Here is a 13,951-nt window from a genome sequence, read left to right as displayed (position 1 = left end):
GGGGGACCGGCGGATGGGGCATGAAGGCCCCGTTCGCCGGCCTGGAGTGGGCAGGGGGGGAAGCCGGCAGATGGGGCATGAAGGCCCCGTTCGCCGTCCTGGAGTGGGCGCAGGGGGGGGAGCCGGCGGACGGGGCATGAAGGCCCCGTTCACCGTCCTGGAGTGGGCGCGGGGGGGGGAGCCGGCGGACGGGGCATAAAGGCCCCGTTCGCCGGCCTGGAGTTGCCTCTCCCCGATCTTGCCTCTCCCTGATCTTAGTCTGACATTCTGACCACTGCATCACACTGTCTATGAGCTATGCACATCTAGATCTATTCATATGCACTGTACATTCACAGACATGGTAACTTGGTTCACATTCCTGTTCAGTCAACAACTTCACTCTCTCCTGGCCTCAGTTCTTCACTTGTTATACAGGAATAATGAAAGAAGAATGAAGATGGTAATGCACAATTTTTACAAATTAATCTTTTGCATATGAAGTAGTGCTATATAAATTATTAGTAACAGAACATTATATTTCTTGTAAGGACAAATTGAAAATGAGACAACTGAATACTGAGTTGATCTGCACTAAAGGAAATTTGCTGTACGGATCAGTAATGAATCTGGAATCCAGGGATATTGGCTCCCCTGATCCATCCATCTAAGCAATTTTGCAGAATCAGGTTTTCTGAAACAGTATTTCACTTTTAGTTGCACTTCGTCTTCCACGAGCTCTTGACATACCCAGAGGTCAATTCACACTCAGACAGGGAAGAGAATATCAAACTGAACAGATGCTGATTCTATAGAGTGCTGTTGCAATGACTCACTCTTGCATTTCAGATAGTGTGCTTTTATTTTCGAGTAAGGATCATGCATTTTAATGGGTTTAGACTAAGAGTTCAGTGTTAAGTAATGGTCAACAAACTGCTGGGAACTGAAGCTCCCCCAACTAATAGGATTAGCCCTCCTGAAGGCCGTGTTCAATAACAGTGACTGAGGTATGTTAAGTTTTAGGCTAGGGTTGCCAACCTCTATGTGGGGCCTTTGAGATCTCCCAGAATTACAGCTCATCCCCAGATCACAGAGCTCAGTTCCCCTGGAGAAAATGCCTGCTCTGGAGGGTGGACTATGGCATTCTCCCCCACTGAGGTCCCTTTCCTCCCCAAATTCTGGCCTCCCCAGGATCCATGCCTAAGGGTGCGGTCACACGCACCAAATAAAACGGGGGAGGGGGGGAAGCAAGACTATTTCCTCTGGAGGAATTTGACCCGCAGTTGCGAGATCACACCTCCCTTTGAAGCTGCGGGCGCAGTCCGTCAGTGTGTGATCAGATGCAACTGCGGGTGAGTCGGGTTTTTTTTTTTGGGGCCATTTGTTTCCGATGCGCTTAAACGAGGAATCAATGAACTGCACCTCTGCATTGAGGGCCCCCTTTGGGCCATGGCGTTTGCAATGATGCGCATACTGCGAAGGGGGGGGGACAACAGCACAGTGTCGGGATGGCCTGATCAGACCATCCCGACGCCATGAGAGCACGCTGGAGCGATCAGACAGGGGAAAGTCCATCCGTGGCCCGTTGCAACCTGTTTACTACTGAAGTTTCCCCGGTGTCTTCTAACTCCACTTCTGCGGTGGAGCAGAATGGGTTGCCGACTATGTTGTTGTCTGATCACTCCCTTTTATATCTGCCTGGCATTTGCGCCTATGTCGGGTCTAGTTGTACGTAAGATCGCAGCCTAAATCTCCAGAAATTTCCGAGTCTGGAATTGGCAACCCTATTTTAGGCGTTTATACATCAGTCACCAGGAAGAGAGGAGAAATAAGGAAAGCTGGAAGTCTGAATTGGAGCCAACATATCTGGTTCAGTGGAAGAGAAATTCAAAAGTTCTAGTCCATAACTGTTTTAATCTTACCTTTAAAGGTATGTCTTTGGAGGGAGATGCTTACCATTGTCTCCAGTATATTGATTAATGGAATGTGAAACCATATTAGGTTTGTCCATTGAAGAAGAAGAGAAGAGATTGGATTTATATCCCGCCCTTCACTACCCAAAGGTGTCTCAGAGCGGCTTACAAACTCCTTTCCCTTCCCCTCCCCACAACAGACACCCTGTGAGGTAGGTGGGGCTGAGAGAGCTCTGACAGAAACTGCTCTTTTTCAAGAACAGCTCTTATCAGAGCTACGGCTTGCCCAAGGTCATCCAGCCAGGTGCAAGTGGAGGAGTGGGGAATCAAACCTGGTTCTCCCAGATTAGAGGCCGCGCACTTAACCACTACATCAAACTGGCTCCCTGCTTCTAGGATTTCAGCCAGGAGGTTTGCAAACACTCTTCTTTCTTACTTGACTAAATGTAGCTGTACATAATTTGGATGAAAATGGAATCCGGTTGCAATAAAAGCGGAGGACCTCTGGTTTAAATAAAAAATAGATGTTGGCTAGGAAATGTCCAATCAGTGCTCCTCTGGTTCAGCTTGGTAGAAAATAGAACACGACTTCCCTAACAAACAGGTATGAAATAAACCTTGCTGCCGTTTTCCTAGCGGTTTGCAGTTACCATCATGATTTATACTGATCCCATGAAGGATATCTATGGGGAGAGGCAATTTTTGCCAGTTACTCCTTCCCTCTACCTCCAGCTCTTCCCTGTTCTAACTGTTCCCTGTCCTCCAGCAGCAGCACTGCGGGTGTGTGTGTGTGTGTGTGTGCACATTTTGGGCTTCAGCATGAGGAAAAGGTGATAAAGGGAAATCCATGGAGGGAAATCACTCCCTTCAGAAATCTTCTGTGAGATCCATCCCATTCCTTTCCTCCTTGAGGCATTACAAGTACTGTGCTGGATCTCACAGAGGATTTCTGCTGCAGGGAGGTCCCACCCGGAGGCAGTCATCCCTAGTGCCAAGAGGAGTGCAGTTGGGTGCCACAGTGCCCATGGGCACCACATTGGGAAACCCTGCCCTATGGCATTTCAGGCCCATTGGGGTCAGTTCTTTCATAAAGACCGTAAGTGAGTTGTGTAGGTGGCTGATAACCTTGCTCTACTAGACAAACAGTAGATCCCATCGCTCGTAGCAATCTGTACATTAGATTAAAGGGGATGAATAGGACCAAGCTGTTTGTTTGGGTGTAGCTTCTATGTGAGCATGTGTATAAATGTGTTTATAGCACAATGGTTTTTATAGCTCTAGGTTTTTTTGGGGGGGGGGTGTCTCTTGTTGCTGTTGTAATGCTAATAATAACATGGTGGCAGCTGTGGTGTGAGAACAGAAAAATCCTAGACAAAGTTCTGTTCTGTTTTTCCCCCCAGCTTCCTTGCAGACTGAACTAGGAGAGTGCTCAAGCAGGAGATAATCTGACCTGCAAAGGCATTCTGCATCCTTAATACTGGGGCATATTTTGGGATGTTTTGGCCTCAGTGGCTGACTGACTCAGCCATGTGCAAATAACACTTGGTGACTTTGTCCATCCCTTGGGATGGCCAGAGAGGTCTTGGTTGGCTGCTTAATGCTGCAGTGCTTCCCCCTTCAGTGCTGCCAGCTTCTGTCGTGTTTCTACTGTCTCTGCTCTCTTCGCCTTTTGTCTCAAGCTGATCTCCGAGTGGCTAATTTTGTTTTATTGATCTCAGATAAGAAACTGCAAGGAGGAGTGCAGAAGAACACCGAGCAATAAAGTTTCCAAAAATAAAGTGAATCAGAGGTAGAGTCTTGCAGACCAGGCATTAGGCACCCCCTTTGTTGTTTGTTTCCAAAAATATTGACGCTGTAATGCTTTTCCAGAAATGTTTTAATATTGGGTAAATTCTTTGTTGAGTTTCCTATGCATGGAGTTATGTTGCAATTTAAAGATCAGTGTGGATGGCAGTGACCACTTTCAGAACGCTTTCCATGTCGCTTGTAATATTGCCAACGGGCATATACGGTACTCTGACCTGAGTTGCTCCCGCTCACCCATCTTTACATCTATGTACGTGTGGGTTCCTGATGTGATTGTAGTTTTCCAAGTTACTATTTTACCACTTCTCTAAATTTTATTCCCTACTACCTTGTGTGGGCATGAAAATTGGGCAGTGAAGAAAACTGACAGAAAGAAATTTTATTCATTTGAAATGTGGTGTTGGAGGAGTATTTTATGGATACCATGGACCATCAAAAAGACAAATAAGTGGGTTGTAGATCAAATCAAGCCCAAACTCTCCCTAGAAGCTAAAATGACTAAACTGAGGCTATTGTACTTTGGTCACATTTTGAGAAGGCAGGACTCACTGGAAAAGACAATGATGCTAGGGAAAGTTACAGGTAGCAGGAAAAGAGGAAAGCCCAACATCAGATGGAGTGGCTCAATAAGGGAAACCATGGCCTTCAGTTTGCAAGACCTGAACAAGGCTGTTAATAGTAGGAGGTTTGTGAGGTCATGAATTCATAGGGTCTCCATAAGTCAGAAGTGACTTGATGACGCATAACACACACTCTGTATTTTAAAGAAGAGTCGTGCACTTCAGGCAATAGCAAAGCTCTGTATTTTGGTCCAGTCTAACAACCCAGGAGCATCTGACAAGAAAGCACAGTTTAGTGTCCAAAGGGGAAAATAAGTTATAGGATTGTTATACGGCCGGCAGGTCTCTACCTTTGACCTCTGTACATTCAAGGCAGCTATTTTTTTCTGTCAATATCACTATGAAATCAATATAAATAATGGGCTATTCATTTTTCAAGCCCAATTGGGAATTAGGAAGATCTAAGTTTTGTTATTGAGACATATTAATGTTTGTTCATGTATGCAAACGCAGCACTTAAAACTGCTCTCTAAAGACTGCTTAGGACCTTACTAAGACAATTGATTTTAATGCAGTAAGCATGCTGTCACCTACGTGTTATGCAGAGTTCAGAAGGCTTCCTTCCAGGCTGTGGTTCTGTTGCAGCGATATCTCATTTTCCAGCAGTGGACAAACTACATTTTGTACCTGTGAATACATGCTTCCTCCAGATAAGTACATCCATCACTACTGTGATCACTGTGGATAATATAGTCATTCCTAAACCAGTATAATTGCCTCCTAAGGGCAAAGGAGCCTGCAGCCATTATTGAATGCTGTTTCAACTACTTTCTTTATGAGTCTTTTATGCATCAATGTTCCACAATACTGATATGGCTTTCTTTGTTGTTTATAGCTTCTTTGTGCATCTGCCTTGCTTTATCCGAAGATCTTGGCACTGAGGGACTGAGCTCCACGTCGTTGGTAGACTTCACGTCAATGTCCCACATGGAGTCTCTGGAATCCAGTGAACAGACAAACTTGAAGGCGCCTGAGTCTGACCTTGTCCCCAGTGCCCTCCAAGCTGCACCTGGATCTGGCTTTGCCAGTGAGGAAAATGAAGATTCCAAGATTCTTCAGTCACAGTACTTTTGGGAAGAGGGTGGAGACCTCAACGATTCCAGCTTGTATCCTGGAGCAACACCAGGTAGTCCATTTTACCCCCTTTTTGCCTAGAATGGTTTCCATTGAAAGACCTGCCGTTCTGTCAATTTCATATGTCTCTGGCTAAGAAAACATGGGATTAATTTTCACCTTCTCTCTCTCTCTTCAATGGCTGATGCATCTCCAGTGGGCTTTGAGTACAAGTTTGGATTTTCCTAAGAGGGAAATAAGTTTAGAGAGTTGGCTGAGATGGAGAAAATGGGGGTGGGCCCCCAGAGGGGATTAGAGCCTTCAGGCAGCTTTGGAATTTTGACACAGAATGGTGGGTGCATCCAGAAAATGGCTGCCACTGAAGGCAGAGCCAACCACAAACGGCAGGGAAGGAGGTTATGCGTAAGTCTAATACCCTGTTTCCCCGAAAATAAGACCTACCCGAAAAATAAACCCTAGCAAGATTTCTATGCATTTGTGGTATAAGCCCTTGCAAGGTATAAGTCTTGAGAAAAACTACGGGTAAATATAAGACAGTGTCTTATTTTCGGGGAAACACGGTAGTAACTCTTAAAGATGTCATGCGGAAGCTCTACTAAACATGATACCTTTTCAAATGAACATATTGTTTAAAAATATTTTCTTGCTTATACAAAACTTACTTTCAGTCATGCAGTGAAGGTCATAACGCTATGGTGGCAGCTGCTGCCAAAGCAATAAAAAAAAAGCTGTACAGCTACTCAGATCTCCAGTGGTCTATCAGAAACCCTGCTGGGCAAAAGCCCCACCTGGTCCTGCCCACCTTCCAAAAGCACTTGGCAGGTGCCAGGAAAGGTGATGGTGGGCACCATGGTTGGTGAGCCGCGGGTTAGAGGTTTGCCATCAGCAAATAAAGCTGCTGTGGCTGCTCTCCTTCGCCTCTGGAAAAGACGGTGGACAGAATCAGTGTCCCTGTCCTGTAGCTTTGATATTCATGAAACTAAGTAGACAATTTAAAACTATTCAGTTATAAACACTGTATTGGTATTTCAAAGTTATAAGTGATGATAAAATTGTCTGGTCTAATTTTAAGCTTCTTTTTTCAAATCTCCAAAACTTTCATTTCACAGGAGAAAGAAATAGACAGTGCCATCCTAAGCAGAGTTATATCTTTCTTCAATGGACCTAGAAGAGTGTAATTGTGCTTAAGATTTCACTGATGATATAATAACTAAAGTACATTTTGCCATATACATATTTTGCAAGGTGAAGCTGTAAAGCTGGTGTCCACCATCTAGAGGGGACCATATTCCATGCATGCAAACAACGCATCCCCCCCCCGCATTTCATTTTCACAGTTCAAAAAGCAGTAGGATATATGATACAAAAGTTTGTCTTTCTTTCTTTTTAAATTAGGAAACTTTATTTGGGGTAAGCACCATGCACAAGTTAGGTAGATTGCCCCTCCTGCCCCAGTCCTCAAGCTGCTATTATTGTTGTTGTTGTTATAGTTCAAAAACAGCTCATGGGGCCTCTGGGACCAGTTTTTGAACTGGAAATTCTCAGGGGGGCAAATTCCATGCCCCTTCTGGATAGCAACCACCATATTGTACAAACCACCTTTTGAATTTCCATTCATCTCTTGCCACATTCTTATAGAAACAGATCAATGGAACCTACTGCTGCATCAGAACTCAGCAGAAATTTCTCATCTTTTCTTGACTCCCTGTGCATATAGACACATCACCACTCTTGTAGGCCCTTTGTCAATATCTTCCATGATCCCCCACTGCAGAGTATGATTTTAAGAGTATGCCTTTGAGATGCCTACTAAATAAGAGAGAAAGTGGGGGCATAGCCAGGTTTACTTTAAAGCTTACAAGATTGTCTTGTACAGTCTTGGGCTGATTTCCAGGCATGGCATGTTAAATGAAATGTGAGGTTGACCTATTGACTACCCTTCCCCTGCTGCCTGTATTTCCCTCTCTTTCCTTTTGCTGCCACTCTTTGCTTTTCTTGTTTTCTCTCCGTGGATCCCTGCCCAGCCAGACTAAAGTCTAGAATTAGAAGGATATATTACTTGTAGCAGTGTGTCCCTACTGACTACTGGTTTGAAATGATGGCTCCCACGCTAGGATAAAAGTGGTGTTTGCAACAAAAAGCTGTCTTTCAGTTCCTAACTCTGTCTTATTCCTCTGTTCCCAGTTCTCATGTGCTCATCCTTAGGAGCCAAATCAGGATATAGTAGTGGGAAAAACAACTCCCCAACATATCATCCTCCTTTGTAAGAAGCAGCTATTTACATATATATTATCATTATGCATATTGTTTGATTTCACTGTTTCTTCTGAGTCTGCCTTTCCTTTAATAACTCTGCTAAATCCTTCTGGGCTTGGTTCCTAGTCTGGAATGTAAGCTGTTATGTTTCCCATATGCCTGTTATTCTTTGCATCAGTATTAGACATGGATAGCAGAAACAGTGCACGTTTGTGTCTCTGCGACAGAACTGTGAGTTACGGAAGGGGAATCCCAGCTTCCTTTCAGATGCCTGTCTCTTAGCGGAAACCACTTGAGACAAATTATTGGACAGCTTTGGATGGCAGCAGTAAAAGATCATTTTTGTCAGAGGTTGACCATAAGAGACAAGAGAGCGCCCTGTGGTTTAACCTGACAGGAACTCCTGAGCTGGGAGACGCCAGATTCTTATAACAGGACCAGGTTTCATTTGGAAACCCCAGGGAAACAATATGCTTTGGTGTTTTGTGAAACCATCCAAAAATACAGTAATCTGAGCTCTGCAACTTGGGAACCTGCTACTAGCCTGCTAAGGCGGGCAGGAGAGAACACTTGTGGCATAATTGCAAAGGATAACACATTGTGGATGTGGCATTTGTGAAGCTTGTTATAACTCCCTGTCTCTTTTATTCATTTTGTACATGTACAGGTTGGATAGGAAGACTTCCTATTATGACATTTAAAGTACTGTTTAGACAACACTGGTATATGAATGTGGCCCCTTAGGGCCAAATGAAATGTGGTGCTTCCTACACAGAGAACCCCAAAAATGGTTGCCTGTGCTTGTGCTGCATGTGCCTTCCATAATATTTAAAAAGTTCTTACCCTGTAGAGCAGCCCAGCCCATATGTTCATGGCACCTACGCAGCACCAAGGCACCTTTCCTAGATTGTATGAAGCTGGTCTCCAGGCATTGCATTCATATACTCTCTTAAAGGTTACAGCAGCTATATGGATTATCACCATAAGGAAGATCTAGTTTTAGATTTAAAACACCTGAAGCAAAAATACTCTGAGCTCCCTCCTGTATCAGAAAGCAACATGCTGGGGACAAAAGCATTTGGCTGTTCTGCAAAAATGTTTGTTTGCCAGAATGGAATGTTTGTTTGCCTTCCTGCTTATTCCATTTTCCCATTTACGTTCTTTCCCTTGTACTTGGATCTTATTGTGATAATATGAGGTAAGAAATCTGAAGGTTTCAAACTCTCAAACAGTTTTTCAAGAATAGCTGTGGGAAATAAACCTCGCTAGCTTTCTGGCAGAGTTTTTGTTAAGTCGTGCGCTTAACAAAGAAGTCGGAGAGTGATTCAGCAAGAATGCGGTTTATTCTTCAGCTCTGTTACTTCTCCGAACACGGTACAACGATCGCCAGCCAGAACCCATCATTCCAACCAGCCATATACTGGCTGCTCTGTATTTAAACATTCCCGGCTAGTGTAGCCACACCCCCTGTACAAATAACAACCTATGAGGTTGAAGATATAAAGTCCAATCACAAGCGGTCCCGCTTTACAGCGTGATTGGTAGACACTCTCTGGGCTAGGGCTCCAATTGGTTACATTAGGATCCTAGCCCAGGATGAAGCTCAACATGGCATCTCAATCAGGCGATTCACATATCAGTATTTACATTCACATAGCAGTTATATACAATGCAATACATAACAAATCCCTCCCCCCTAAGCAAAAACATTATGTACAGTCATATTCGCTTAGATAGGTGGGCACTCTGCGAATTCGCTGAGACCTCCGTGGCGTAGGAGGTTCAGGGCACCTTTGAATTGGGGGCACTCGGCTTGACTCATTCTCGAGTGGGTCAGGTACGTTACCATCCCTTGCAGCGGGTCCAAGAGTAGGGGTCTGCCCTCCCTCAGGGACAGTACTGGGCCCGGCAGGCTCGGCAGTACTCACCTCCGGCAGAGGTATGGGATGGTCATCGGGGTCAGGTAGCTCAGTTGGCTGCGAGGTGGGGCGGCCAGTCGCCCACCGCTGCCTCAACTGGTCCACATGTCGCCTCCATTTGCGCCCGTCCGCAAGCTGGACTACATACATGCGGGAACCCACTACCTCAGTTACAGTGGCTGGAAGCCACGAATGTCCCCCAGCATAGTTCTTGGCGAACACAGTATCTCCGCACTCGTATGTGCGGACCTTATTGGGAACACTCTGCTGCTGGGGCCTCAAGTCGTTGAGGTCTGGATGCAGCCTATCCAGCAAAGACGCTAGGCGTCGCCCCATCAATAGTTCGGCCGGGCTGCGGCCTGTGGCAGAGCACGGCGTTACGTGTTGCCGTAGAAGGAATGACGCTAGTTTCACTCCCCAATCCCCGGATGTTAGCTTGGCAAGCGCATCCTTGGTCGTGCGGACCATTCGCTCTGCCTGCCCGTTCGATGCTGGGTGGAACGGGGCAGACGTAATTTGCCTGATGCCATTGTTAGCCAGGAATTGAGCAAACTCTTGCGACACGAACTGAGCGCCGTTATCGCTTACCAGGACATCAGGCAACCCATGCGTGGCAATTAAGCGGCGCAACACATTTATAACAGCAGTGGAAGTGGTGGTAGACATTGGCGCCACTTCCAACCATTTCGAAAAAGAGTCCACCACAATCAAAAACATTTGACCCTGTACTGGGCCCGCCAAATCTATGTGCAGCCTCGACCAAGGCTTTCCCGCCGATTCCCATTTCTGTGGGAAGGCGGTTGGCGGTTCGGGTCTCGCCTGCTGGCATGGCGTACACCCCCGTACCCACTCTTCAATGTCAGCATCCATCCCAGGCCACCATACATATCCCCGGGCCAGAGCCTTCATATGCACCATGCCGGGATGGCCCTCGTGTAGTGATTTCAGCACTTTTTCGCGCCAGCGTTGCGGTACAATCACTCTGTTCCCCCACAGCAAACAGCCCTTTGATACCGACATTTCGCTTTCCCGCGTTTTGTACGGTTTGAACTCCGGCTCCAACGTTCCTGCCGGCCACCCCCTCCACACCCAGTTAATAACACGACTGAGCACAGAGTCTTTTGCTGTCGCAGCAGCAATGTCCTTAGCAGACACAGGTGCCTCCGGCAGTTCCTCGATAGCTAGAATGGAGCAAGTAGGAGCAGGGTCCAAGTCCTGGCCGGGCAGAGGGCAGCGGCTGAGCGCATCAGCGTGTCCAATGGCCTTACCCGGCCTGTGCTCCAGGTCGAACTCGTAGGCTGAGAGGAACAAAGCCCACCGCAACATGCGTGCGGACATAACATCAGGGAGTTGCCGGTCCTGGGCAAAAATCCCTAGCAGGGGCTTGTGGTCTGTCACCAGTATGAATCTCCGTCCAAACAAAAAGTCATGAAACTTCTTAACAGCGGAAACTAGCGCCAAAGCCTCTTTGTCAATCTGCGCGTAGTTTCTTTCCGCTGCTGTTAGCGACTTGGAATAAAAGGCGATAGGGGCTTCCCGCCCGTCGGGCATTACGTGGCTCAGCACAGCTCCCACCCCAAATGGGGACGCATCAGCAGCTAACACAAGCAGTTTGTCCTCATCATAATGTGTTAACACTGCATCAGACGACAACAATTTTTTCACCCCATCGAATGCCCGCTCATGCTCTGGACCCCACCTCCATTTTGTGTCTTTATGCAGCAGGTTGTGCAATGGGGCCGCAATCGACGCCTTGTGGGGCAAGAAGGCGTGATAAAAATTAAGGAGTCCTAGGAAGGACTGTAACTCCTTCTTCCCTTGTGGCCGTGGGGCATTCTGGATTGCGGAGACCTTATCGTTAGTAGGATGGACCCCAAACTCATCCACCCGGAACCCCAAGAACTCCACACTCGGGACTCCCACCAGGCACTTCGACTTTTTTACCTTCAGGCCCGCATCAGAAAAACGTTTGAGCACCTCCCGCACTCGGCACAGCAGCTCGTCATCAGATTTGCCCGCTATTAAGACATCGTCAAAATAGGGCACCGTGCCCGGCACCCCCCTCAACAACCCCTCCATGAGGCTCTGAAAAATCCCCGGCGCAACATTCACTCCGAATTGGAGTCGATTTACTCTAAACGCCCCCCTATGCGTTACGATGGTCTGGGCGTCAGCCGCCTCTTTGGTCACGGGGAGTTGTTGGTACGCTTGGGCCAGGTCGAGTTTGGCGAATACCTTCCCTCCTCCCAGTGATGCCAGTACGTGGCTAATGACTGGTACAGGGTACGAATGCTGCTGCAAGGCTTTGTTAATCGTGCACTTGTAGTCAGCGCAAATTCGTATTGACCCATCGGGTTTAATTGGAGTAACAATGGGGGTTTCCCATTTACTACAAGGAACTGGTTCCAACACCCCTTGTTCAAGTAGCTTATCGAGTTCAGCCTCGATCTTTGCCTTGAACGGAATGGGCACTTTCCTGTATTTTAGGCGTATAGGGCGTATAGCAGGATCCAACTCAAAAGACACTGGGGGACCATTATACTTTCCCAATCCGCCCCCAAACACTTCAGGAAATTCAGCATATAATACAGCCCATTTATTTTCCACAACGTTATTAACTCCCACAACAGCAATACCCAGAGGCTCAAACCAGTCCAACCCGAGCAGGTTGGTACGGTTTCCCTCAGCGATCAAACATGAAAGCACAGCACCTTTCCCTTTGAAATTAACTGTGAACGTATCCCTCCCCGCCAGAGGGATTCGATTTCCCTGAAAATCGGACAATCGGATGTCCGCAGCTCGCAACCTCCGCCGACTTCGTGTTGGGAACAGCTTGTGCCACGTCTGCGTAGACAAAACGGTTACCGCCGACCCGGAATCCACTTCCATCTCACACGGTGCGCCGTCGAGATGGAGAACGACGTGGATCTTTTGTCGGCTCTCGGTGCTTAGGACGGTGGCTGTGGCTTCTGACGACAGGCTCCCTGTCATCTGGCGGGTGTCTTCTTTCGGTGCGGCTCGGGGACGTTGGTGCCGGCGGGGAGATGAAGCTGGTGAAGACTTGTTTGCGGCTCTGCATACCCGGGCAACATGCCCCCGCTTTCCGCACTTCCGGCAGTCTAGGTCTCTCGCCCAGCAACGCTCGCGCCGATGTTTCCCGCCGCAACCGTCGCATGCTGTACACTCGGCAGGTTTCCGTTGGGTCCGCTTGGACGTTCCCGCCTTCACTTTGCAGACGTCATCATCGGAGTCGCTGCTTGCGTCGTTAGCCCTCTGCTGGTGGACGCGTTGATCAGCTGTGGCGACCCGTTGTCTCACTTCCCTGGTTGACCTGTCAGCAGCTTCCGCGGCGACAGCCTCGGCATAGGCGATGGCCCACGTTAGTGTAGTTCTTGCGAACAAGCGTTGCTGCAGTCGCTCGTCTCTCAGACCACAAACGAGGCGATCTCGGAGGGCCTCCTCCACATTCGCGAAGTTGCAAGGCCGTGCTGCCTTGCGAAGAGCTGCAACGTACTCAGCTATGGACTCATTTGCGTTCTGGCCCCGCTTGTAAAAAGCGTGCCTGCAGGCGATTTCCGACGGCTGTGGAGAGAAATGTGATTTCAGCTTGTCTGTCAAGCTTTCAAAGGATACGGTTTTGAGGTCATCTGGTGCCACCAGTGACCGGGCGATGTCAAAAACGCTCTTTCCACACGAGCTGAGTAGAGTCGCCCTCTTCTTCTCCTCCGTCGTGATGTCATTCGCCTCCAGATGGAACTCAAACCTTGTGAGGTAAGAGTCCCAGTCTTCAGTAGTCGGGTCGAAGCATTCGAACTTCTGGCTGCTCGCGGCCATCGTTATGCGCACAGGCGGGGCCACCAGAGCGGGTGGAGCCTGTGGCTGGCCGGCCTCGGCGATTTCCTCGTTGTCCGACATGGGGTCTGCTCTAGCGGGGCTGCCTACCCGCACTAGTATCCCACCTTCGTCGCCAATTGTTAAGTCGTGCGCTTAACAAAGAAGTCGGAGAGTGATTCAGCAAGAATGCGGTTTATTCTTCAGCTCTGTTACTTCTCCGAACACGGTACAACGATCGCCAGCCAGAACCCATCATTCCAACCAGCCATATACTGGCTGCTCTGTATTTAAACATTCCCGGCTAGTGTAGCCACACCCCCTGTACAAATAACAACCTATGAGGTTGAAGATATAAAGTCCAATCACAAGCGGTCCCGCTTTACAGCGTGATTGGTAGACACTCTCTGGGCTAGGGCTCCTATTGGTTACATTAGGATCCTAGCCCAGGATGAAGCTCAACATGGCATCTCAATCAGGCGATTCACATATCAGTATTTACATTCACATAGCAGTTATATACAATGCAATACATAACAGTTTTTAAATTTTG

At 47.6% G+C, this 13,951-nt stretch overlaps 1 protein-coding gene across 1 annotated transcript in view; it reads left to right on the top strand.

Annotated features, from left to right (window-relative positions):
* The first annotated feature begins 4,336 nt into the window (after nt 1–4,336).
* The window catches only part of PODXL2 (podocalyxin-like 2), a 41,160-nt gene continuing 31,545 nt past the window's right edge, over nt 4,337–13,951 (top strand). Inside the window, exons 1-2 of the mRNA XM_015426080.1 lie at nt 4,337–4,376; nt 5,154–5,444. Of these exons, the coding sequence (XP_015281566.1) occupies nt 4,337–4,376; nt 5,154–5,444 (331 nt within the window). The remainder of the gene's footprint in view (nt 4,377–5,153; nt 5,445–13,951) is intronic.

Source organism: Gekko japonicus, unplaced genomic scaffold (genome assembly GCF_001447785.1).
Source record: "Gekko japonicus isolate JY-2015 unplaced genomic scaffold, Gekko_japonicus_V1.1 scaffold69, whole genome shotgun sequence".
In the NCBI taxonomy this organism is placed as follows: Eukaryota; Metazoa; Chordata; class Lepidosauria; order Squamata; family Gekkonidae; genus Gekko; species Gekko japonicus.
The sequence above is the reverse complement of the archived record's forward strand: the minus strand, read 5'-3'. Positions and strand labels throughout refer to the sequence as shown.